The sequence below is a fragment of the Martes martes genome, assembly GCF_963455335.1.
Source record: "Martes martes genome assembly, chromosome: 4".
NCBI lineage: Eukaryota > Metazoa > Chordata > Mammalia > Carnivora > Mustelidae > Martes > Martes martes.
Window position 1 is genome coordinate 98464750 of NC_137891.1, and position 26175 is coordinate 98490924.

General features: G+C 40.2%; 2 protein-coding genes across 7 annotated transcripts in view; one reads left to right on the forward strand and one right to left on the reverse strand.

Annotated features, from left to right (window-relative positions):
- The window catches only part of SLC16A4 (solute carrier family 16 member 4), a 38692-nt gene extending 21188 nt beyond the window's left edge, over positions 1 to 17504 (forward strand). For 4 of the 6 annotated variants that reach the window (XM_080802013.1, XM_080802012.1, XM_080802017.1 and 1 more), the window contains one exon: positions 6039 to 6485. In XM_080802013.1, coding sequence (XP_080658139.1) covers positions 6039 to 6163 — 125 coding nt within the window. In that variant the 3' untranslated portion in view covers positions 6164 to 6485. Of the gene's footprint in view, positions 1 to 6038; positions 6486 to 17394 lie in introns of those variants that run through there. The other 2 variants (XM_080802014.1, XM_080802015.1) reach the window with 2 other exon arrangements.
- Positions 17505 to 18130: 626 nt separating this feature from the next.
- RBM15 (RNA binding motif protein 15) lies at positions 18131 to 25880 on the reverse strand (the record flags this gene model as incomplete). Its single annotated transcript, XM_080802011.1, has 2 exons — positions 18131 to 18950; positions 23015 to 25880. The coding sequence occupies 2 exons, from the start codon at positions 25878 to 25880 to the stop codon at positions 18904 to 18906; spliced, it is 2913 nt and encodes a 970-aa protein (XP_080658137.1). The 3' UTR covers positions 18131 to 18903.
- Between the last annotated feature and the right edge of the window lie 295 nt (positions 25881 to 26175).

The window sequence follows — 26175 nt, forward strand, 5'->3', positions numbered from 1 at the left end:
TCTGTGATTATTTTCCCCATAAACAATAAGGCCCCAAAGAATTGTAATTTGATTCAGTATTCCTAAGATTCATGAATCCCTACAAAAATCTCAAAAATAAATTCCAAACAGTTCTCTACTATGGTTAAAAAGAGGGCCAGGGCGATCTTGCCATTTGCGACGACGTGGATGGAACTAGAGGGTATCATGCTTAGCGAAATAAGTCAATCGGAGAAAGACAACTATCATATGATCTCTTTGATATGAGGAAGTGGAGATGCAAGGCGGGAGGGGGGTTGGGGGGAGGTAGGAAAAGAAAAAATGAAAAGATGGGATTGGGAGGGAGACAAACCATGAAAGACTCAATCTCAAGAAACAGACTAAGGGTTGCGGGGGGGAAGGGGGACGGGAGAGGGTGGTGGGGAAATGGACATTGGGAAGGGTATGGGCTATGATGAGTGCTGTGAAATGTATAAACCTGGCGATTCACAGACCTGTACCCCTGGGGATAAAAATACATTATATGTTTATTAAAATAAAAAAAATAAAAAAAAAAGAGGGCCAGGGTGGAGTAGTCTTTTCTTCACAAAGCCCAAAAAATCAAGCTTCAAAATCCTTACACAGAGGCACAATCCTTTTAATGAAATTCCTAGCATAAAGCAAATACATAAAGCACTCCCGATAAATCTTCTTTACATAGGGACTTTAGAGAGCTCCTGTCTTAAAAGGCAGTGAGGTTTGGGAGGTCTGGGTGGCTCAGTTGGTTGAGCAGCTGACTCCTGGTTTTGGCTCAGGTCGTAGTAATAGCCAGCCAGTGGCTCCAGTGATGACAAGATCATTGTCTCTCTACACCTTGGAAGTCTGCCCAACAGCTGGAAGTTCTGGTTCAACACCCACTAGTCACTTATGGAATTCTCAACCACTAATTTGAACTAGCATCCAGGAACTTGGGAATTAAGGGCCTTATGGGTATATTTCAAGTTTTAACAAGATAACCAATAATATACCTACAGTAGCAATCCTAATAAAAAGGATTCATGGGGCACCTGGGTGGCTCAGTCTGTTAAGCAACAGACTCTTGATTTTGGCTCAGGTCATTATCTGAGGGTCATGGGATCAAACCCTGTGTCAGGCTTCATGCTCAGCACTGTGTCTGCTTAAGTTTCTCTCACTGTGGCCCTCCCCCTGCTCCAATGCCCTCTCTCTCCTAAAATTAATTAATTAATTTTTTAAAAAAAGGATTCATTACTCAGCTCAACAATCTAGTTCTGAGATATCAGGAGTACTATTTTTTTATTAAGGATTTTTATTTATTTTGACACGGAGAGAGAGAGAGAGCACAAGCAAGGGGAGCAGCAGATGCATGGAGAGGGAGAAGCAGGCTCCCCACTAAGAAGAGAGCTTGATGTGGGGCTTGCTCCCAGGACCCTGGGGTCATGACCTGAGCCGATGGCAAATACTTAACCAACTACACCACCCAGGTGCCCCAGAGGTACTTTTTAGACAGGATGTTACCCTTATTTTTAAATATGTATGGCTTTACCCATAAAATGATACAGAATAGTTTAAAAGTGTTGACGTCTAAAAAAATTTAGAACCCTATTTTAATATCAGGTTTGATAGACTATTAAAAAAACTCATTTGCGAAACTGTTTATGGAAGCTGAGCCCTAGGTCCTTAATTGTTTTCGATTATCAAAAGGAAACATTATTAGACATCCCTGCTTAAAATAAGGGTTAGAGCCAGAGGCATAGCAAAATAATTTGGACCACAATTTTCTTGTGCATGAGAATCGACTGGGTCACCCCATGATGAATTATGCTTAAGGGAAGCCAAGGACTCTGCACGATGAACTCGCATCTCAGATGAATCTGAGGCAGGTAGTCTGTAAACACTGAGGAAGTGCTTACACGGCACTGTAGCTTAGGTAGTCTGTACCAGCTGCTAGTGCACTACTCCTCAGACTGCTGGCTCCATGCAGCAGACACTTAGATGGATGCAACACTCCTTTGGATCATGGCTGGTGTATTATCTTGTCTTTCTCTGTCATTCACAATGCTTTTGCTATGACCACAAAGGAACCCTGTCTTTTAAATGTCAACTTAGGTGTTTACCTTTAAAGTAGTTAGACTATGATAGGTTCTTAACTACCAACAATCCTTTCTTTTAAAAACATACCCGCATGTTTATAGCAGTAATGCCCACAATAGCCAAACTATGGAAAGAACCTAAATGTCCATCAACAGATGAATGGATAAAGAAGATGTGGTACACACACACACACACACACACACACACGTACACACTATGGAATACTATGCAGCCATCAAAAGAAATGAAAGCTTGCCATTTGCAACGATGTGGATGGAACCAGACGGTATTATGCTGAGCGAAATAAGTCAATCAGAGAAAGACAATTATCATATGATCTCCCTGATATGAGGAATTTGAGAGGCAGAGTGGGGGACTTGGGGGTAGGAAGGAAAAATGAAACAAGATGGGATCGGGAGGGAGACAAACCATAAGAGACTCTTAATCTCACAAAACAAACTGAGGGTTGTTGGGGGGAGGGGGGGAGGGAGAGGGTGGTGGGATTATGGACATTGGGGAGGGTATGTGCTATGGTGAGTGCTATGAAGTGTGTAAGCCTGACAATTCACAGACCTGTACCCCTGGGGCTAATAATACATTATATGTTAATTAAAAAAATATATACCCACAGGAGCCTTGAACTGTTCAGGGTTGAAAGTGCATTTGTACACAGCTTTTCCATACTGTTACCAAAAAAGCACAGAGATCGAATAAAATCAGACCAAATATACAGTCTTCTTTTACTTTTAGTGGTGGGAAAAGACTGATTTTTCTAACCAAATAGGTATTTCAATACCAACGAAGCTCTGAATTTAACTTACTTAGTAGCCATGTAAATCTAAGCTTATAATAGCTAATACATTCACAAAACAGTCAATAATATGAAATAACCCTACATTCTACATTTCATTCGTATTTTGCAAATTTTATAAATATAAATATAAAACTAAATACTCAGCAGCACAGGATTAACCTACTGAATGGCAAGTGGATCTTAGAAATAGAATTTTTAAAGTTTACTACTTTCTCAGTTATCAAGTAAGAGTAAGAGGGAACAGATTTTATTATTATTATTATTTTAATTTTTATTTACTTAAGAGAAAGAGATCATGAGCAGGGAGCCTAACACAGGGCTCGATCCCAGGACGTGGAGATCATGAGCCGAAGGCAGATACCCAAGCAATTGAGCCACCTAGGTGCCCCAAGAGAAACAGATTTAAAACTAATTATTTCATTAAATTTCGCATGGAAATAAAGGGAAAGCTCTAAATTATGCTAAATAATTCCCTGCCCTGGTAAGAAAATATATTAAATATATTTTAATCTTTCAGAAACATTTTGACTTTAAATGTGTATATGAAATGAAAGGTGTATTACCAGTTTTCTAGGATTTATAAAGACAACCACCATCACCACCCCCCATTTTCCGCTATTTTTACTTACACCCTCCTGACTTTCTAGCACAATCTACTTCCTTAACTAAGAATTACTAGTCTTTTCCAGAGCATTACTTCTAATGCTTACCTTACAATTCGATATATCTGCTGTACTGGTGAGAGTAAAGCAAGAATGACGAGGAATATAGGATGCGATGCTGGTGCTTTCTGTACTTCCTCCTTTCTAGAAATTTGAGACTGTAACTTACCCATCTCTTTGATATCTCAAGGCCAATCACAATCAACATTAATACAAAGACTTGTCCTAGTCAGTTTCTCTCCACTTTTTTGCTTAACACTGAGAAACATTTAACTAGTCAGAGGTTACTGATCCAACAAGGAGTTAACAGGTAAAAAGCAAGTTAAAGGTAGCTGAATTTAAGAGGCTATAAAGCATTCCATTTATTCATTACGTCAAGAACAGGAAACTTAGGGGCACCTGCGTGGTTCAGTCGTTAAGCATCTGCCTTCAGTTCAGGTCATGATTCCAAGGTCCTGGGATCAAACCCCATGTTGGGCTCCCTGCTCTGCAGGAAGCCTGCTTCTCCCTCTCCCACTCCCCCAGCTTGCGCTCCCTCCCTCCCTCCCTCTCTCTCTCTCTCTGACAAATAGATAAAAATCTTAAAAGAAAAAAAGAACAGGAAACATAAAGCTAATGAAGCAAATAAAAAATTAAATGTTTATATCAGAACCAAATTTAAAAAAAACAAAAAAACAAAGTATAGGAGATAAAGACATACACAATCAGACAAAAAAGAGAAAAGAGGGTATACACACTCACTTGCTACACATTCAGTGAGAAATCATGTTCCAAAATATAAATGAAAAGATACAACATAAACTCCATGAGGCCAGATATTTCCATCTGTTTCATTCACAGATACAACCCCAGTACCTAGAACTGTTTGGCACATAGCACCAAATCTTCTTTGAAATCAAAATAACAGCTTTAACTTTTTAAGGTATTTTGGGATTAAAAGCCAATTTGTATCTACAAACATAATATGCATATACTACTTTAGAAAAAAGGTTCTGAGTGTGGTCAGTGGACACCTGGAAGTTCTAAGACCTTTTTACAAAGCCTTGGAGGTCAAAACTATCATAATAATGATACTAGGATGTTATTTGCCATTTCACAGGGCTGACTTGTACAACATGTTTAAAAGCCAGTTCCTTGCACAAATATTCTTTGCCACCATACACTCAGTTTTTTAAGAAAAGTGTTTCATTTAAAAAGTTCTGGTATGTGCCATTAGCCAATGACACCCACTCATTCTTCCTTTAAAAGAACATTTGATTTCAGGGGGACTTATAGTCATCATTTAACCAACCTAAGTAGTCACTTCCTTTTTTTTTTTTAAAGATTTCATTTATTCATTTGTCAGAGAGAGAGAGGGAGAGAATGCACGCAGGGGGAGTGGCAGGCAGAGGGAGAAGCAGGTTTCCCGCTGAGCAGAGAGCCCAACACGGGGATCCATCCTGGGACCCCAGGATCATGACGTGAGCCAAAGGCACACACTTAACCAACTGAGCCACCCAGGCGTCTCAAGTAGTCACTTCCTTTTCACATGCTCTCACAGCCTCCTGAACCTTCCCTTCATAGCCCTTATGACATATGTAAGTCTTGTAGTTAATACCCAACTCACATGAAACTGTACAGTCTGTGAGGGCAGGGAGCACGTCTGTTTTGGCTCACTACCATTCTCTCCTCCAACAACTAGCACACTGTTGGGAATGTAGTTTCAGTGAGGTAAAAAAGATACTACTATCACTTTTTTCTTTGGAAAGTAGTAGTAATTCGCTATTATTTTCTTTGTAAGAATAGTGGCCTTCTAATAAGATTCATCGTAAAATCAGGGGCGCCTGGGTGGCTCAGTTGGGTAAGCATCTAACTTCGGCCCAGGTCATGATCTTGGGGTCCTAGGATCGAGACCCACATTAGGTTCTCTGCTCAGCAGGGAGTCTGCTTCTCCTTCTCTCTCTGTGCTCTCTCTCTCAAATAAACAAAATCTTAAAACAAAACAAAAAAACATCATAGGGGTGCCTGCGTGGCTCAGTCGTTAAGCATCTGCCTTCGGCTCAGGTCATGATCCCAGGGTCCTGGGATGGAGCCCTGCATCAGATTCCCTGCTTGGTGGGAAGCTTGCTTCTCCCTCTCCTACTCCCCTTGCCTGTGTTCCCTCTCTCATTGTGTCTCTCTCTGTCAAATAAATAAATAAGATTTAAAAAATATATATATGTATCGTAAAATCAGAGGGTCTACGTCCCTAATTTTCCCCAGTTTCCGCTGTAAGACCGCAGATGAGTTCTGAGTCCACGATGACTTTCTCCCCCACGGGGTTAAGTCCTTAACAAGGTGGAACAGATTTACCTTCATCAATAGAAAATAAGGCAAGCGGCTAGCCTAACTTCCTAATGGGTCACAATACATACTAGCAAAGACAAAAGGCTCCTTCCCTCGACAGAGTAGATGGCTGACAATTACTACCTGAAAGGTCTGCTTCACTAACAGAGACCACTCCTTCCTTCCAGGCTGGTTATATGATCACACCCAGACATACACCGGTTCCTTCTACTTCTCTGGCACATGCTTTCTCCTCTCTTCAGTTTCCCTGTTCTTTGTACCACTGGCCGAGAGATGGAAAAACAGAGCCTGACCAGAAAGGAAAAGGACTGCAATCAAGCAAGTGCTTAACAAAACACAATCTAAACTAAGAAGTCACTGGAAACAAAAGCTTGGAAGAAGCCAGTTTCCTCATTTGTAAAATAAGAAGGCAAACAAGATCATTTTTAAGGTTCCTTTTTGCTTTCGCATTCTGAGGAATGTCTAATTAATAGTGAGAAAAGAATAATAGCCACTTATACTAAGCCTTTGTTAGTATTTAATCAAAAAGACTAAAATATTTATCAGTCAAAACAACTACCTTAGGTATTAAGTAAAAATCCGAATGTACTTAATAAAAAATTGACCAAACTCTCAATGGTACCTTGATAATTCAGCCACTAAAATATGTGGAGATGAAAAACCATTATCATTAGCTTAAAGAAGTATTAAACGTAGCCACTGGCTGACTAGGACTCTGAAATCTGAATGAGTATCAAAGCCTTTTTGAGTGACTAGTATGGTATACATTCTCCAGAAAGTTATCTTTCCTTATTAGAAGTAATTAGAAGTAACCTCTGTTTTCATTATTTTGTTCCCTAAATTTTCTATGAAAAATGTATATTGCTATGTAATAAAAAATAAGAATTGCCAAAAAAAGGAGGGGGGGCAACTGGGTGGTGCGGTTGGTTAAGTGCCTGACTTGGTTTCAGCTCAGGTCATGATCTCAGGGTTGTGAGACTGCGCACACACCCTGCTCAGTGGGGAGCCTGCTTCTCCCTCTGCCTGCGGCTCCCCCTGCTTGTGCACTCTCATTCTCTCTCTCTGACAAACAAATAAGATCTTAAAAAAAAAATCCTTTATTTCAAGATCATCTGAATAGTATTCCTGCCCATCCAAGCAATATTACTTTTCATTATATCTAATAATCTAAAATATTCAAGCTTAATGATCTAGATATGTCTTTAGACCTACAAGTTTCAGGGGCACCTAGGTGGCTCAGGTGGTTGGGTGTCTGACTCATGGTTTTGGCTCAGGTCATGATCTTGGGGTTGTGGGATCAAGCCCCATGCTGGGCCCCATGCTTGGCAGGGAATCTGCGTGGGGTTCTCTTCCTCTCCCTCTGCCTCTCAGCTATGCACTCATGCTCTCTCTCTCTCTCAAATGAATAATAAAACTTAAAAAAAAGAAAAAAGGAACTACAAGTTTTATATGAAAGTTGAATAAGTAGCTTTTAATGAAAGATAAACTATGTTTTGTTTTGTTTTTTTAAAGATTTTACTTATTTATTTGGCACAGAGAGAGCACAAGCAGGCAGAAAGGCAGGCAGAGGGAGAGGGAGAAGACGGCTCCCCACTGAGCAAGGAGCCCAACATGGGGCTAGATCCCAGGACCCCAGGCTCATGGCCTGAGCAGAAGGTAGATACTCATAGAATAAGTTACCCAGGTACCCCTAAACTATGTTTTTAAAATATGGAATAATTATGTTAACTAGTTAATAATGTCACTCAGACTAAGCAATTACATGTGATTAGAGAGCCCTTCATTTCATTATTTGGGTGATTTTAAGAGGAAGAAAATACCTAGAGATCTCTGTAACACCAAGCTCCCTTATAATCTCTTTCACAAGATTCCTTCAAACTACTGTTGTCAAAATTAAATAATTAAAATAAATCATTTAAAATTAAGTTAAAAAATTGGACCCTGAGATCATGACCTGAGCTGAAGGCAGAGGCTTAACCCACTGAGCCACTCAGGCACCCCAACTACTTTATTTCAACATCCAATATATACCCATCACTGAGGGAGGCACATTTTATATATTATTTAATCTTCTCAACAGATAGCATGATGCCCATCTTACAACGAATAAAGTCAAAGAAATTAAACATCCAGTAACTAGTGAAGTCACAATTCATACAAACTGACAAGAAACCCTACACTGTTTCCCCTAGATCACCCTGACTTCTCGCCAGCACCACAAGATTACGAAGCTGATTTAACTGGAAGCAGTTATAAATTTGTTCTAACTCAAATTGGCATAAAATTTTATAATATCTAGATTGAAATGAAAAGGAGAATGCAAAGTACCGAAGAACCAGAACAAATTAAAGCAACAAAACACATCTGCTACAGTGCAGTAACAATGTAACTGTAACGATAATTAACTTTTTTAGGTCTTCCAATATTCACCTAATCTTACCAAAGATGGTAATGCTTGAGTATAGGCCACTTGTAATTAGCTCCTCAGTACTAAAATATTAGTTGGAATGTTTATAAATTTTAAGCCTTAAAATATACATAAATGTATTTTTGTATTTAGTAGAGCTATGAAAATTTGAACATAAAAGTTCAGCATACTTTCTTCTCAGCCACTTACTGGCTTATATTTGAAACTCTTGGGTGCCTGGGTGGCTCAGCTGGTTGAGCGACTACCAGCTGAGCTCATGATCCCAGGGTCCAGGGATCAAGTCCCACATCAGGCTCCCCGCTTCTCCCCTCCCTCTGCTTGCCACTCCCCCTGCTTGTGCTCTCTCAAATAAATAAAATCTTTTAAAAAATTAAAAAAAAATAAAGCTGTCAAAGATACCATTTCTTGCAGCTATTACTCTAAGACGTGCCATACTATCAACAAAACAGAAGGAATTTTCTACGTATGTTGATCATGAAGTACTATTTCTGATACTAAAACTCTACCTTTATGGTACCTTTAACTTTTGAAAGTTCTTTCCTACCCATTATCTCATTATCATCATGTCAAGGCTGTAAAGAAGCTGAATAGGTATTATTATTCCTATTTTATACTTAAGGAACAAAAGCAAATGAAAACCAAGTTATTTGCGGAAAGTTACAAAGCTAGTCTTTAATAGAGCCAATTCTGAAACCCAATTACCAGTGTTGATTAGATCACGGCCCCTGGCTTTCCCTTCTTTAATGACTGTCTAGAAGGTTAAAATTTAATAAAAGCAACAACTACACTTAAATGGACTGAGGTGGTTTGTGATATTTTCCAAATAATCTAGGCATATTAATATATGTGATGCTATGCTTGTTTACAAAAAGTTAGCTTAGTTAATAAACTTGTCCTACTGTAAAATCAGCTTTTTCCGTAAGAAAAAACACACCATGTATTAGTATTTGATTTTAGTTATTTTTATGCAAGACAATACAAAACAAGGACAGTGGTTTCTCTGAAGACTTGAATACAAAAAAAGCCCAATACTTTTTAAAAACCTTAAATGTTTCTCTTAACCCAAAACTAACTTGTAGGAGGCTTTATGTACACATACTTACCTCATTTGCCTACTCATTTTCCACAAATATCACCTAACTCTCTCAGATTTATACCTAAGGTCTTAACATATACACAAACGAAAAATAACAGAAGTGACTGGAATCAACTTTGTAAGTAAATCAGTTAAAATTCATGTTTTATTTCTGAGAGGTAAGCTGATATTACCTACAGTTACTGAGACAAATGACAATCATTTCTAGAAAAAAAAAAGGAAAGAGGAGCACCCGGGTGGCTCAGTTAAGTGTCTGCTTTTGGCTCAGGTCAGGATCCCAGGGGTCTGGGATTGGAGCCTCACAGCAGAGCCTAGAAGCAATGGGCTCCTTGCTCATTGGGGAGTTTGCTTCTCTCTCTGCCCTGCCTCTGCTCATGCTCCCTCTCCCTCTCTCTCTCAAATAAATGAAATCTTAAAAAAATTTTTTTTTAATTTAAAAAAAAAAAGAAAAGGGAAAAAGAAAAAGAACCTAATCCCTGGTAACATTCCAACAGACGCTGGGATATTATGAAATCTTCTACACAAAATAATGATCAATGGTAAGCTAGTGAAGCTTTTCTTTAGGGATACAGAGAATAAACTTAGATAGGGTAACCAACTATGTGGTTTGGCTGGAAACAAGAGTTCCTGGGACACTGGACTTCCAGTTTCAAAACCAAAATGAGCTGGCCACCCTTATACTCTGAATGTCTAGATATTTGACAGCGCAAAGCTAAAACCTGAAGTTTTCTTCTAGCAACTGCCCCCCCCCAAAAAGAAGAAAACCACAAATTCAATTCTATTTTTACCTCAGTCAAGCCCCAGCGAGCAAACAGAAACAGGCTACACATTAGTAGTTAAGGAAGGGAGGCATACATTTTTAATGAGAATCCACTTTCAGGCATTAACTGCCCAGGGACTTGGAAGTAATGGAAGACTTCCAGCTTTCACTTCTACTATTTTTACAGAAGTGACAATTTGAGCTGAAGTAAAGCCAAGATGTCCCAACTCTTTGGTTCATGTCAACCAACAGGGATGTGTTAGCAGGGAAGAGAAGTTTGTCAGGACCAAGGAAATGAGAAAATTAAGTATTAAAGAGCAAGGGCCAAATTGTTTTCCTTCCAGTATCTCAAAGCCAGTCAGAGTTTAGCATAATTTGCATACGTCAACCTATAGACTGGAGTTTATCACACTTGATTAAATAATTTCAAGACTAAATGCCCCAGTTGTGTAGCATAGCCCTCTGAAGCCATAGCAGTAAGATGACTCACCAAGTGGCAGGTGTCTTAAGGTCTACAAATAATGGATGTCTACCTGGATGAAAACAAATGTATGTGCCCAACAGACGACCTCATCCTGCTTGGCAAAGAGAGGAGAGAAACTAAAAAACTGGTCAGTAGTACAGTACTTGTTCTATAATGGAAAGAATAGGACTTAGCTCAAAAGAGACTTGTAATTCATGCAGACTTTTAAAATGTCCTCTGTATATATTTTATATTCCAATTTTCACTTACCAGAAAGGTTCAATAGAATAAGATCTAAGAGGATAAAAATCAATTTTATAACCCCCAAATTAAAAATAACTGAAAGTGAGAATTGTCATACTGAGTTCAATTGTTTCAAGAAATGTGAAGTCAGAGTCACAAGAAAAATAAATCCATATTTAAACCCTCCTATTACAGTTAATGACTTGATGTCAGTTTCCACTCAAGTGAAAATTAGTAGTTGATGTTTGAGTTCTAGTTCACCGACGTATTTCCTTATTGAAAACTGACACCATGCCAGTTAATAAGATATGGGTTTATAAATATGGAGTTTAAAAGAAACTTACCCTTTCCCTTTGTGCAGCTCTGACTTCCAACCCAGTTTCTATAGAAACAGGAGGACAAGTGCCAGTGCCAGAAGTCTGCCAATTAGAACTCATCTTTTAGTTGCTGAATAATAAAGTCATATCCCAAAGTCGGCTATAGGTTTTTGATTGTCAGTAGTTCCTAAAAAGAAACCCAGGAGGAAAAAAAAGATGTTTAACCAATTATTGTACTTAAATATTCTCCCTCCTTTAAACTTGGCTATTAAAAAAGGTGGAGGAGGTTGATCCAATACCATACATGTTAAAAACATTTTATTAGAGCTTCAGATATCTCTAAACTTAAGGAGCAGCAAATTTAAGAAAAGGTGTCTTTGAAGGTTCAAAATACCTTTACACCCACACACTGAAGGAAAAAACCACTCATATATCACAGAAATAAAGTACTGTCAACCACCAAACCTTAAAAGTTGGATGAATTCATTCTTTTCTGTGAAATGTATTTTCAGTAAGATTATAACACTGCAGACAAATGAAGTTTGTCAGGAGCGATAAATGATGATATAGGTTAAGTCTCCACTAAAAACAAACATCTCAGGTCTCAGGAGAAATCTATAAATCAGAAATGAACCTAGAAAAGTTTTCTGGAGAAGCTGACTGCCTCCAAAGCAAATATGTCAATTTAAAAACTAAAACATTGTGGAATGTGAATAATCTTGCTGCATTTCTTCATTTGATATCAACAGGATTGCTTGGTTTTTTAGAGTCATTTATCATGAAAATTTACACAGTAAAAATCATTCCTATATCTAAATTGATACACTGCAATTTAGAGTAGTCCCTGATCATTCATACCAGACCACTCTCCTTAATATATGGATCTTAATATTTATTATTATTTTTATTTTTTATTTTATATTTATTATTTTTATATTTATTATTAATAGTTTTTTATCACTGGTTAATATGAATTAGATTCTTGATTCTTATTGCTATGTGGGGAAAATCAGTTCATTTATGAAGTTACTATCACATTACAATTAAAAATCAAAGCAATTCAAACCCACTCCTCCATCCTGTCTATATTCATCCTCATAGAGATCTAAACCTACCTCTACCAAATTTTCTAAAGTACGAGGCAGCTATCAGCAAACAGCATCTCAACTATCCTCACCCATGTCTGTAAAAAATAACATGTTCTATCTCACAATGAAAAGAGTAGACTAGAACAGAATAGGAAGGAGAGAAAAAAGAAGCATAACAAAATAAGCAAGAACCAATAAGCAAGAACTAACCAAGACAGGCAACAACAACCCCTCCCCCTGTCTTGGGGACAGAGACCTCTAGTAATTTCCTGGTCACCAGAAGCTCACTACCTAAGAACTCTGTTCCTACTTTTCTTGATGAAGATATTTTCTGAATGCTTTCAAGTAAATGCCACATCCTAATGAACAAATCAGAAAATCTTACCCATGAGGAGTAAGATTCTAATCATCCATTTTTAGCATAGAAAATATTTATGTATCTATAGCTTAAGCACTGCTTCTTTAACTTTCAAGTACATACAAATTACCTGGGGATCTCATTTCACGCAATGGGTCCGGGGAAGACCCTGTAATTCTATACTTCTAAGAAGTTTCCAAGTGATGGTAATGCTACTGGTCTGAGGCCCACACGTTAAAGGGTTAAGGCTACTGAAAGACTAAGCAACATATATATACTGTACTCTGAAAGTTTTTGGTTTTGATTTTCAAACAGTGCTTAAGAGGCTCATTATGTGTGTTCGTGAGGCTGTTTAAGACCTGTTTCTAGAGCAATGGTTATCAACCCCAGCTACACATTAGAATCATCTGGGGCACCTCAAACAAAAAAATAATACCGGGGCCTTGGCAAAGTCCCACTCCACCTAGATCAATTTAAATGAATCTGAGTGATTTGCAGGCACTGGCATTAAAAAGTTCCTCAGGTGATGCTAAAGTAGAAGCTAATGTAACATAGCAGGAAGCGTGTATGACTATAGCAGAAGCTTTTCTGACAATGGCCTGAAAGCAGAAAATAAGAGACGACATGTTGAGGAAATAAGATGTACTAGGAGGAAGACTGCTTTGATGTGAAATCTCAGGGCGGCCAGCAACTCTGAGCCTGAAGAAGAAATACAATCTCTACTATGCTTATTTAAATAAAAGAACACCCCTGATCTCTGAACAAGAACATTTTCAGTCTTACAGTGAATAGGAAATGCTAATATATCTTTGGAGGAAATAGTATCTTTGACTTGTCAGCAGCTGAAAGATTTCCTATTTTGAATCACTTATATTGCATCTGTCTTCAATTAATGTAGCTACTTAATTCTTCAAATATTTGGGTAGCTATTATCTGCCAGGCATTATTCTAGATCTTGGGAAAAGTTGAGGGAAATTTGTGTTACTTTCCTGAGACAGGTAGTCAAATCTTGATCAAATTACATCACTCCGCCCCCTGGAAACTTTCAATGGCTTTCTATTGCATTCAGCATTTGTCCTTGGCAACTTGGCCCTTACAGTTCACTATCTCCCTTCTTCCATCAGAATGTCAGCTCCATGAGAAAAGAGAAAGTTGTCTGTTTTCTTCACTAATATACTCCCAAAATCTAGAATAATTCCTGGTACGTAACAGGTATCTAAATATTTAAAGAATGAATTAATTCTACACTAATTGAAGACAAACCCAGGTTACATAACCCAAAATAGGAAATCCTTCAACCATCTAGAAGTCAAAGATACACTCAACTTCCTAATTCCATTCTGTCTCAATCCTATCAGTAACCTGCTTCAGAGGTAGTATATATAGGTGCCGGTTCATTCATGGAAAACTTGCTCGTGTACATACACATACTCATAATCCTAGAATCGCTTTCATTTTAATTTAAAATAGACTGAATTCACAGTATTTTTAGATTAACATCTGAAACCTCAAGGATACCCCTATCAGTTTCTGGTTGTGTATCCCCTACCCAAACTCACAAAACTTTCCTGGTACTCCTTTAGCATTTTATAAACTTTTTAAAGAGTGGCCCTTCTTACAGACTGTTATAAGGCAAAAATCACATACTAAGCTAGATTGAATTCCTTGGAAAAATAATTACACAACTATAACGGTTACTTAAGTGACAATTTTAAGTGATAAGTTCCCTGGCATTTGCAGTTTCATTCTGTTTGTTTCCGTAACAGCTCTGAATTTATCTTCTGGAAATACCTCCCCTCCGCCTCAGAGACAGAACACTACTCTGGCTCTTCTCCTTGGGAATCTTTTCCACACCATCTCCCCTTCCCATGCCTTATACATGACATTACCCCAGAGTTTATATTTCAGCACTCTACTCACTAGCATCTGGGCCAGTGATGCTCAACATGTGGCCAACCACCACAAACTCCATCAGAATTACCGGGGATGCTCATAGACCAACAAAGACTCCTGGGCCATGCCAGCCCTAACAAATCCCAGAATGCATGAGGTAGGAGTCAAAGGCCTGAATGCTTCCCAAAAACCACAAGTGCTGATACACTCTGTAGCTGGAAACCCACTGCCCATTTTCTTAAGTTTTCAGCTTTATCCCATCCCAGCCTCCAGAAAAAAGCAGTAAGTTCTGACAGCACAGCAACCAAGAACTCTAGGTGAAACAAAGGCCTGGTCACAACCCCGGCTCTATCAGTTCTAGCTGTTAGATTATGGTCTGCAGTGAAAATTAACTGAAACAATGTGTGCATAGGCCTTGGCAGAATGCTTGGCCTAAGTGGGTATTTAATAAACAATTGCTATTATTAGTACTGTCCCTTTCCATCAACCTGCCTCAAACTCAATTATGCATCCTCACTTCCCACCTTCCTCAAACTGCCTTGCCTTTCAGGATTCCCTCCCTAGTTCCATTAAACTGACCATTTCACAAGTTTTCCAGGCTTCCACCTGCTCAACTTTTCCATTGATCAACAAGCTGTTTTGTTATTCATGTTTATCTGCCCAACATTTCAATCCCAATCTCCCTCATCATTCCACATCGTCCTCCAACTAACAAATTATTTGTAAAGTCTTTCTTGACTATCCCAGCTTAAAGGAACCTTTAAATTCATATACGCATAGACCCATATCACCTGTAAAATTCATTAGCAATTAATCAAAAACCGGCCTGTGACATCTCTTACAACGGTCTTAAACTGTGAATTTTCCCCGATATTTAACCATTTACTTGTTTATATCTAGTGTCCCCAATGACAGTATAGGTTGCTGATACTGGTAGAGCCTATTTGATATTTTCCCTCTATATGCTCAGCACCTTACTTCTTAAGATACAATCAGCATTCAAATGATTACACAGCAACTCTACCTGAAAGCTTAATGTTATGGCATTTGAGTAGAAGCATGTTAAGTAATTTGACCTGAAGGTCAAAATCTCTTCTTGGCTGCTAAGGACAATCTTGTCTGAAGTTTGAAGGAATTCTGTCATTCCTTAAATTGCTTAGGGAACCAGAGGGAGATGTAAGTGGTGGTCAGATAAGCCATAATCAGATAACCCATTGTAAAAAGAAAAACAGATGCTGCAACCAGCCATAAGCACTAAATTTACTGCCTCAGATAAACAGCTTGTAAACCAGAACGTGACTTAAGCTACAGAAGTGGCAATTTATAGACTCTAAGTTGTTTTTATTAGTTGTATTACTAAAATCCAGGTACTCCCTATTCTCATTTTAATACCACAGCCAGGCTTTTCAAAATAAGCCCAAGTCAATTCAAAGGTTTTCTTGGAATAATTTCCTTTATAGTAGAATCCTATATTAGACCCTATGAAAGATACTGAGAAACCACACAAAGAATTCAAACAGGCAGGTCCCAATTTATAAAACCAGAACTCTAGATCTAACACTCAGCCCAATTAATAATTTTTCCCTCATGGTATAGCTAGAAATAAAATGATTTCATGAATAGTTTCAAAAGATTGTCATGCTGTGTACCCTACCATTTTGCATGATATGCTTTCATATACAAATAAATGTTCTATTCACAAACTTTTCTTCTTGTTCTTGAGATGAAACCTGAGATCTTAGAACGATACCAAACGTGTAGAAACACGCAGTGTCACATAATCTTCCTTAAATCATTATAGTGATTTAAAATACTTGCTTACTAGTTGGAAAAACTACTTAATGGGCTTTCAGTGTGGACTAGCCAGAGAAAGAAAATACATAGGAAATTGACATTTCCAACAGGTATAAAACGTCTGAAGAAATGTAGGTGAGATCATCTAGCAGTTTTAGATGACAGCCAACTCATAAGCAGAGGTTTTAAAAACTTGTAAATCACACAATGACAAACTGAAAGGCAAAAACACAAAACCGCACTTCATCTTTCCCCTTTCGAAAGAGATGAAAAACCAGAATTTTGTGAAAAAGAAACATTCAACATTTCAACCCTATTTAAAATAAAGGAAACCTTGTTTAATCATACACTAAAAAAGCCGTGCTTATATCAAGTTGCCAAAGCCTCATACCAGATTAATTGGCGGGGGGGTGGGGGGGGGCGTGAATTGGAAGGGCTCAGAAGGCTGGTAGACTAGAGGCACAACAAAAATGGTAAGAGCAGACAAAAGCTAGATTTCTCGTTAACATTGCCGATTCACTTCCCAAAACTGTAGCTGCCTATTTCCATAATTCAATCTCTTTGCAAGCCAAAAAGAAAACTAACCATTTTGGCTAAACTATCATTCCCAGCATGATGGTACTTTTTTTTTCTTTTTTGATGCTATATACTAACCCAGAGGTTTAGAATCAGTGTTTGTAATGGCAACATTTTACAGTAGCAAGTTCTTCCAGTACCATTAAATCACCACAGAGGGTGAAGGCTAGGGTTAATGGAAAATGTCCAAACTTTAAAGGACACCAGGCTGTTAAGTCCTAAACCCATAACCAGGATTTTAACACTTTTCGCTTCCATGATACAAAATCTTTTTCACACGTTAAATTAAAAAAAAAAAAAATACATACATATAAACACCAAGTACAACAGAAGTTCTGGCCCAGAATTTTACAAACACAACACTTTGGTAAGGAGAGGAAGCTAGTGATAGCAGCAGAGTGCCTCAAGACTTCCAATCAGAGAAACAATATCCCCACCAGTAAAAGCCCTCACCCTGTTAACCAAATGCATTTTTGACCTCTAAAAACCCTCTTACCTGTTTACAAGTTTATACAGCTGTTTGCCACTGGAACACCACCTTGCAGAGTATAACCGTGCCATCCTTTGTTGATAATCACCTGTTGCCTAAGTAAGCATCATCCCGCATGGAGACAGACAGCACTAGGGCTCTTCCATCCGAGGTTAAAATTCAAAACAAGCCCAACAAGCCTGCATTTCAAGGTGGTCTTCGTCTGCAACTAGGTAAGTTTAAAACTGGCAAACAACAGTGGTGTCTGAAGCCAATGGTGCAGCACTGCTGGCTTCCTCTTGAACTCCAGCGTTGTCACTGTGCACCGAAGTCTCCTGCTGCAAACAGGGGAGTTGTTCTCCTGTACTGGGAACAGCTTCCAAAGCTCAGGAGCCCCTGTACAGGATAACGCAGGAACTAAAGGCAAACACTTTCTCCTCCTTAGGGACGCCTCCATTTTTTCCTCACACTCTGTACTACCAACCGAAGTGACCGGGCCTGAGTGTGCGTTCGTACCTACGAAACCGTCACGGTGCATGCACATCCGAGGCATGTGGAACCACAGGTCAAATAAGGCACAGATACCACAGTAACGGTTCTAATTACACACGCTAGCTCTCAGGAACTCTTCATCCATTCAGAACTAAACCCATCACTGCATAACTCTGGTAAGAAGCCCCTGGAGACGGAGGAGCTCCTCAAATGTGTCAGGAAAGGCTTTATTAACATCATCATTAACATTTAAAAAGCAATCGGAGCATTTCTCCTTCTTTTGGCAATTTGGTGCAAATGTTAAGTGCAAGATAAAGCAATTTCAAACTTCTCTTCAAATTAAAAATGAAACTAAGGCCAAACGTGACGGGTGAACAAAATAAATCAAAACTTAAATTTCAGCAACTCCGGCTCTTCAAACCAGCAAAGCCCCCGACTCGTGCACTGTGGTGAGGCTTACGGTGCTTGCCCCGGCTTCTTGTGTGCCAGCAAACAGCACCATTTCCTCATCAAGTTGAGGACTGAGAGGCCAAAGATCCCCTTCGCTGCAAACAAAGGGGGTCACAGTAACACTAGTGATCCTTCAGAATTGACACACCGTGATAGTCAACATGATGGTCTCCCTGCTTCTTGCTCAAGACATACAAGATCTGAGCAGCAGCATGTACCCCCTCGGCTGCAAACAAAGGGGTCAAAGGTTTGCCGTCAATTCACTTCCAGGCAGAAAAACATTTTCCTCAAAAGAAACAATTTATTTAGAATAAAACAAAAGCAGCTCAACTGTGAGCGCACGTTTGAGTGACAGCTACTTTTAAGCTGTGTGAGCCATAAAAAGGGTTTTTCTTTACTTTTCCAGAAATCTTGTGTACACAGCACAAAGCAAGAGGTCATTTTTTTTTCCACTTAAAACACCGGCATTGGCATCACAATAGCAGATACACAACTTTAAGCTGCCATTTTAGTAAAATGCACAAATACTAAACAGATTAGCTTTCTTCCATCAAGAGGCCCATGTAAACTCCACATAAGCCACAACTTCTCTTCAAAAAGGTCCATTAGAGCTTTGAATTCCATATCTTCAATCCGCAGTTCACCAGTTTTGCTTGCGGGGGGGGAAAAAAAGGTTATTCAGTACAAATGTTTACAATATTAAAAATATATATATTTCCCCTATGCCATTATAGATGAACATAACATTAACAAGACCTTCCTGGATAGTCCAGCTTGACTTCAAAAAGCACCAATAATACCCACTGGCACATACCTTGAATGAATTTACTGTATGAATAGACAAATAACAAGTAGAACAACAGGGTGGATTTTTTTAAGGACTGCAATTAAGCAAAGATCATAGGATTGAAAATACCCTTTATACTCATGTAACTGAGTAAAACATGTCAAAAAAATTCAGAAGAAAGGACGTTTATAACCAATTTATGATCAATATATCCTAAATATAACTTAAAAAATTAAACTAAAAAAAGGTGGAGTTTAGTCAAACTTTTACCCCTCTGTTTTCATTCCATAATTTCCATGGAACAATCCAGAACTACTCCGTTGTAAAAAGGGGTCAAGATACGAAGCCACTTAAAAATCCACCTTCATCCATGTTACCAAAGACAGCAGCTGTTCTTTTAAGAAAACTCATACGAACAACTGCTAAACAGCCAAAGAACATTTTAGGACTTTTACTTTTCAACTATTTAAATCAAACATAGAAACCTTTTTTATTTAGCCAGACAGTTCACTGTGGTTACCTGAAATCATTTTCTCCCTTTAGGGACATCATTATAACCAGCACATTAACAGGGTCAGCTCCACTTCTCTTGTTCTCATACCTAACTGCCATCTCAAAACCAAACACCACAGCAGAGACAGAAAAAAAGAAGTCCCGAAATTCTCTCCAAAACTTTTCACATAAAAGGTCATTAAGGCCCTCTTCTCAAGAGGATTTCCTGATTCTGTTACCAGAGTTTTTGGTGAATAGTTCCTATATGGACCCAAACTGCAGTTCAAGCTATACCTGCATAATGAGCAATTTCATGGTCTAAAGGACATGGATTTCAAATTGTAAAAAAACAAATACTGTCAGTGAAAACCTGCTCATAAAATTTTTAAATAAACCGAAACAGTGTTTGACTCTGAAAGCAACACTTACACACCTCACTTTTCCTACTGTATCTCAAATGATCTAACTGAATTAAGGGCCAGAGTATGTTACCTTCAAAATGTGACAAAAGCTTATGCCAGCCAGAGGATGGACATTTTAAGATGTAATCCTTAAAGGGAAAACTCAATCTACAGAGTCCAAGTATACATGTTAAACCAGGAATTTAAATGTTTGTGTAGAAAACGCTTTATAGGAATCCCGGTTACAACCAACAAAATAATCTTTAAAAAACTGGCTAGGAGCTGAATGATTGTTTAATTTTCCATAAACTTTGAAGTTGTGATCTAAGTCTTAATTAGTTTGATGTTCTTCATCAGTAATACTTAATAAGTCATTAAATGATATACTGCAATTTTCTTTGCATTCATTTCAACAGAGTTCCAGAAAAATCAATTTAGCTAAACGAGTTTTGTTTTTTTGTTTTTTTTTAAGTAAAAGAAACAAGTGGTTGTTGCAAAGAACATCCAATATTGAGACTATGAAATTCTGGCTAATGAGAATTAGAACCAGATAGCTTTAGACTCTCGCTTTCATTCCATCCTGAAGGCTTAAATAGTTTAACAGTATTATGAACCGGCACAACAGAATGGGCAACACAAATAAGAAATTCATCTGAATGATGGCACTCTGTAGGTAAGCACCAAACTAAACATAATTAGTTATTTCTAATACATACATTTAGAAATGGTATCAAGCCATTGTTTCAAAAACAGAAGCACAAATTGCCCAGATCTAACAAAAGCCGCCATGTCAGATAAAGATTCAAATAAACAAACATGGAGCAAAAACCACAGTACTCTTCGGTAAGTTGTCACATCAACTTAAAAAAGAAAAAAAAGAGAGAGATAAAAAGGAAAATGGGAAAAACCACATTTTGGATTAGAGTAAAATTAAATGTTATGAACTTCACTCTCTAAAAGAGCAAAATCATCTGTCCAGCCTTCTTATCAAAAGATATTCAAAAGTTAATGGTTAGTGAGATTATTTAAACTGGAAAAATGTATCTAGCCAAACTGTACTTTGACCCCATGTATGCACACACTGCAAATTTGCGTTAGTTTCTGAAGTGTCTCCTCCATATTAGTGTGCTAAGCACAGCTTTTTAAAAACAAAAAGCAGCCAAATCTTACTTGTAGGATTTCAGATATTTTTCCTACAGGGACACCAAAGACCTTTGTGCTCATTGCCTAGTACCTTCCTTCTGTCAAAATAGCTAGTTTTTCCAGTTTAAAAACAAAACAAACAAAAAAACCCCACAAAGACCTCCCAACTTAAAAAGAAATTTATAAATGCATAGTGAAAACCAAAAGGATGACACAGCAGTGATGAGGATTTCATGCTGACATGCATTAGACACCTGTCATAACGGAAAATAAAAAAATTACATGACATTTCCCTGGGTTATTATTGGTGCTATTTCAAAACTACCAGCTTTGATAACAGAAAGAAAACAGTTGAGTTCTGCCAGGCTTTCTGTAAGTCATTTTCACAGAATAGAAACATGACCATGATCCAAAAGGTCCTAGAGTTTCTAATCATAATTAAATATCAAGGGCCTTAGCTAAAGTCCTCAGCATATATATCAAGGGCGGGGGGGAATATACTTACTAATGACCTGAGAAACTAGGGGTGAGGACAAGGGGACAGATCAAAGAAACAAGACAAAAAAGAAAATCATCCATTACTGTTATGCAGCAAAAGCCCTTGTTAAGAACCAGAAATTGAAATAACCTTCAGCTTTGAAAAAAACTGTGAGGGTGGGTTAAATTATTCTGTATTAATTTCAGGTGTTTGGGAAATAAAACAATAAAAAGTGGTTTTCCTACACTGACATTTCAGTTCTCTGTGGCTGGACACCCGTGAAAATATTAAACACAAAATTTCAAAGATATTCAACATTTTCAATAATGTAATGTCATCGCTACTGTTTATATACGAAAATAAAAATACAGGCAAAATTTAAAAAGAGCATGTCAAAGGCGTTTCACGATGACTTTAAAAATTTCTGCAATCCAGATATGGCTGATTAATGCCCACTAAAACAAAAGCTGACTTATGAGCCTGCAGACAACTCTTCTTTCTATTATTGAAATCAGAAATTTGCATGGATACCAAAAAACTCATCTTTGATGAAAAACACTTAAGTTTTGAAATATGCACAATTAAATTAGACCTGTACCTGCTATACCTCTCTGAAAGTCAGTAAAAACACCACCACACACCATAACTAACCAAAGAATTCTGATTTTAAAAACACCTACTCACTTCTTGCATACTAGCATAAGACATAGATGGTTTGTAACCTACTCCTCAATTTTTTCTGAACAGTTACAGCTACAAACCAAAAGTGCAAATACGGGATACAGAACTTAAGAACTAATGATAAAAATGTGTATGTTAAAGCAAACTCCAGGAATAAACCATGTACTTTAAGAGAAATACTCAAATACCTGATTAAAATAATTACATTGCTATACAGTTTACCAGCTTGTACTTTTAAGATTCCTGATCAAATTTCAGCCACCCAAATAACATTTCTGGTACAGGAATTATTTACCTACATACCAATCAACCCACTTTTAGGTGTAATATCATCTTTAAAAGTCAGTGGGCTCTTCTCCAAATCCCGACTTTTCAAGAAAATTTTGGGTTTGTAACTCTGAGGATTTTTTTTTTTTAAGCTCAAGGTTACAAAAGGGGGAAAAAAAAACTGAAGAAAAAAAGAGGGAAAAAGTTACTTCACAAAAGAGTAGGAACTCCTAATTAAAATAAATCCATCTGCCTGCTACCTTCGGGGCATCCCTTTCACTTAAAATAATAGCTAAACTGTCCTGACTTCTATTTTAAAGGTTTATAAAAATATAAAAAAGAAAAAAGCTACAACTAAAACTAATTCAAAAGGAAATTTCATCTGATGCTGTATCCCATTACACATCACAAAACAGGAACCATGTCAAAGTAGTAAATACAAGTTACACATGTACTTTAGGACGCACCACGGACAATGATCATGACCAGGTAATCTTCTTCAGATTTGGCCAGTGCCTTGGCAGGGGAATCCAGGAACTGCTGGGAGAACTCACAGGGTGGGAAAGCATGTAGGACCCCGGTGTTTTCCTTGTCTTTGTTGCCCCCCACAGGGAGGCTTATCACCCCAGCGGCCTGCTTTTGCTTTAAATAGGACACAAGGTTCCTAAGTGGCCTCTGAGTAGAGGTGGCAGTGTCTGATGTGGCTGAGGAAGAGGAGGACCTGCTGTCAGAACTTCCAGGCACCGCCAGAAGAATGGCATAACCATTGGGCCCTGCCACTTTGATGCGTCGAGTTACTTCATCCAACTTGGGCTGGTCCAAACGAAGACGCTGAGTGATCTTGAGCTGGGCTACTTTGCCTCCCGTTGCGCCCTCCACAAGAAGACTACTAGCCACTTGGAGGTCACCCTGCAACAGATGCATGTTGGAAGGAAAGTTGCTGTTCTTCAACAGAAGCATGCCCTGCCAGGCCAAACAGAGTTTGGGAGAGGCTGCAGCTGTCGGGGCTGTCCCACCATCCTGTTTCTGGGAGGGGGACTTTAGCTTTGAGGAAACAGTGCTGGTGCTGGGTGCACTCCCATCAGACCGGTCTTCTTTTTTCAGAGGGCTTTTTCCCTCAGTGGGAGCCGTTGTCCGGTGCTTCCTATCCCGTTCAGCTGATGCAGAGTTTTTACGGTCTCGCTTGTCACCCTGGCTCTTCTCCAAACTACCTCGTCTGTCTCTGACTGGAGAGGGCCTTTCCAAGATAAGAAGACGGGAAGATCGATCATTGTCACTGTTGTAGCGATCCCGGCTACTGCTCAATTCTGGGCTGCGGTCGGGAGAAAGAGCACAGTGACGTTTTCGGGGACGGTCACTCTCAGGAGACCTATCCAGGTGCCGGCCCCCACTCTCCTCAGGCGGCCTTCGCTTCCTAGGCTGGTCTCTGCTGCTGGGAAGATCTCGCTCACCTCTGTCCCGGTCCAAAGACCAGCCATCTCGCCTGCGATCCAGGCTATCCAGTGGCTCATAAGCAGGCACAGCAGTAGCTGCAGTCCGAGTGCTGCGTTCACGGACTGGGGGTGGGGGTGGCACCCAGTCAGAGTCAGGATAAAGGTCTCTGTCACGATCTCTGTATAGTAAGGGTGGTGTCCTATCCCGAGCACCCCTCAAAGGGTCAGGTGCTCGATGTCCAAAAGCATCTGTCACCAATTCATAATGAGTTAAGGGCAGAGGCTGCAGATATTGCTGCTGGTAACGATGCTCTGTATCTGCAAAGTCTACTCTAAGGCGACGATCTGGGCCACCAAGTGGGAAGCCACGCATATGGGTCCAGGCAGCATGAGCTGCATCGAGGCTTTCATATTGGATATATGCCCAACTATCACCTTTGCGGTAGTCTATAGTGCGAATGGTGCCAAATCGGTCAAACTCTCGTGCCAGGGCAGCGAGAGGCACCCAAGGTCCCAGACCACCTACCCAGAGGCGGGTGGTGGGTGTAGCTTTACCATAACCAATTTTGATAGGATTCCGAATAATAATCTTGCCAGACATTGCCAGTTTGGCCCGGTGAGACATGTCTAGGTTCTCAAATTTGAGAAAGCCATAGGTACTGGTCTGGCCCCGAGAAGGCCTCTTGATGTCTACCTCAGTGATGACTCCAAAGCGGTCAAAAGCCCTTCTTAGATCACTCTCTGTCACAGTGATGTCTAGGTTGCCCAAGAAAAGTGTCCGGTTAGCTCGCTGATCATCCTCGGGAGAGATCTCATCTACTTCTCGGAAAGGAGCAGCACCTGCTCCAGCTCCCACCCTTGGCTCAAGACTGTATGCTGGGCGCACTCTCTCATAGAACGGGTAGTCTCGCTCTCTCTCCAGCTCACGGGGCAACGGTGGCGGAGGTGGTGGGGGCAGGCGGCCAAGAGCCAACTGCTGCAACCGGTAGTCTCTGTACCCCAAGGCTGCACCACCAGGGGAAAGTGATCTCTGGCCTCCACCTCCTCCAGGGGGGTGCCGGTGTCCACCTACCGAGGCCCCGACCACGCTGGCTGACGGAGGATAAGTATCTTTGTCTAAAGGCGAGCGGCTGCGGCGCCGGCTCACATACACAGCCTCTATCTTCAGGGGCCGGTCATAGAGCACTAGGCGGCCTCGGGCATGCTTGGCCGCCCGCGCGTCCTCTGGCCGCCGGAAGTTCACAAAGGCTACTCGCTCATCCCCGCTGCCAGAACCCGAGAGATGACTGATTTTGACACTTACATCACCGAAGCGTTTGAACTCGTGAAACAGTCCGTCCTCCACCGCTTCGTCACTCAGCTGGGACCCCAACTCGCTGATCTTCAGCGTCTTGTATTCCCCGCCGTCCCCGCCGCCAGGAGCTGAGGAGGCGGCCCCAGAGGAACGTGACTCCCCGCCTCCACCCCGGGAGCTGCTGCGCGACTCGCCCCCGCCCGAGGAATTTTTGGTGCTTGGGGAGCTGTAACTATGCAAGCGGCTACTGGAGCTGCCCCCGCCAGTGTCATACTCCCGGCTGCCACCTCGACTGCTGGACTTGTCCAGATGAAGGCTGCGCCGCGACCCGCCGCCGCTGTCGGTCTTTCCGCTGCTACTCCCATTGCTGCCACCAGAGCCCCCTAACTTCTTGCTCCGCTCCCCGCGGGAAGTCGAGTCCTCACCTCCACGGGAGCGTTTGGCCTTGACTGGAGAACGCTCTTTTCCCTTCATTGTTGCGGGTCGTCGGAGGTCGTCTCCGCGGAGATGATTAACCCGCCGGCCCGCGCTCGTTTCACACAGCGGAACCGCACGCCGCCATCTTGGACTCCGCCGCGGCAAAGGATCCCGCCCCGCAGTCCTCATTGGTCAATTAGCTCCTCTCTTCTACAGTCTCATTGGGAAAACGATTTGTCTGTCTTTACATCTCCCCGCGCTCCGGAAAGGCGCCCGCCCAACCACTGTTATTGGGTTCCCAACGCCTTAGTCTGAGTACCTCATTGGTTGTATTTGTTGTCCATCTTAACGGTTCCTCGCGCCAGGCCGTGGCCCCGCCCCTCGCACTCTAGGGTCACCTGACCCAAACTCTGGAGGCGTTGATTGGACAAAAAGTCTGCCCTGTAACGGTACTTCTAGCGCGGTAAAAGCAGTGATCCCACCT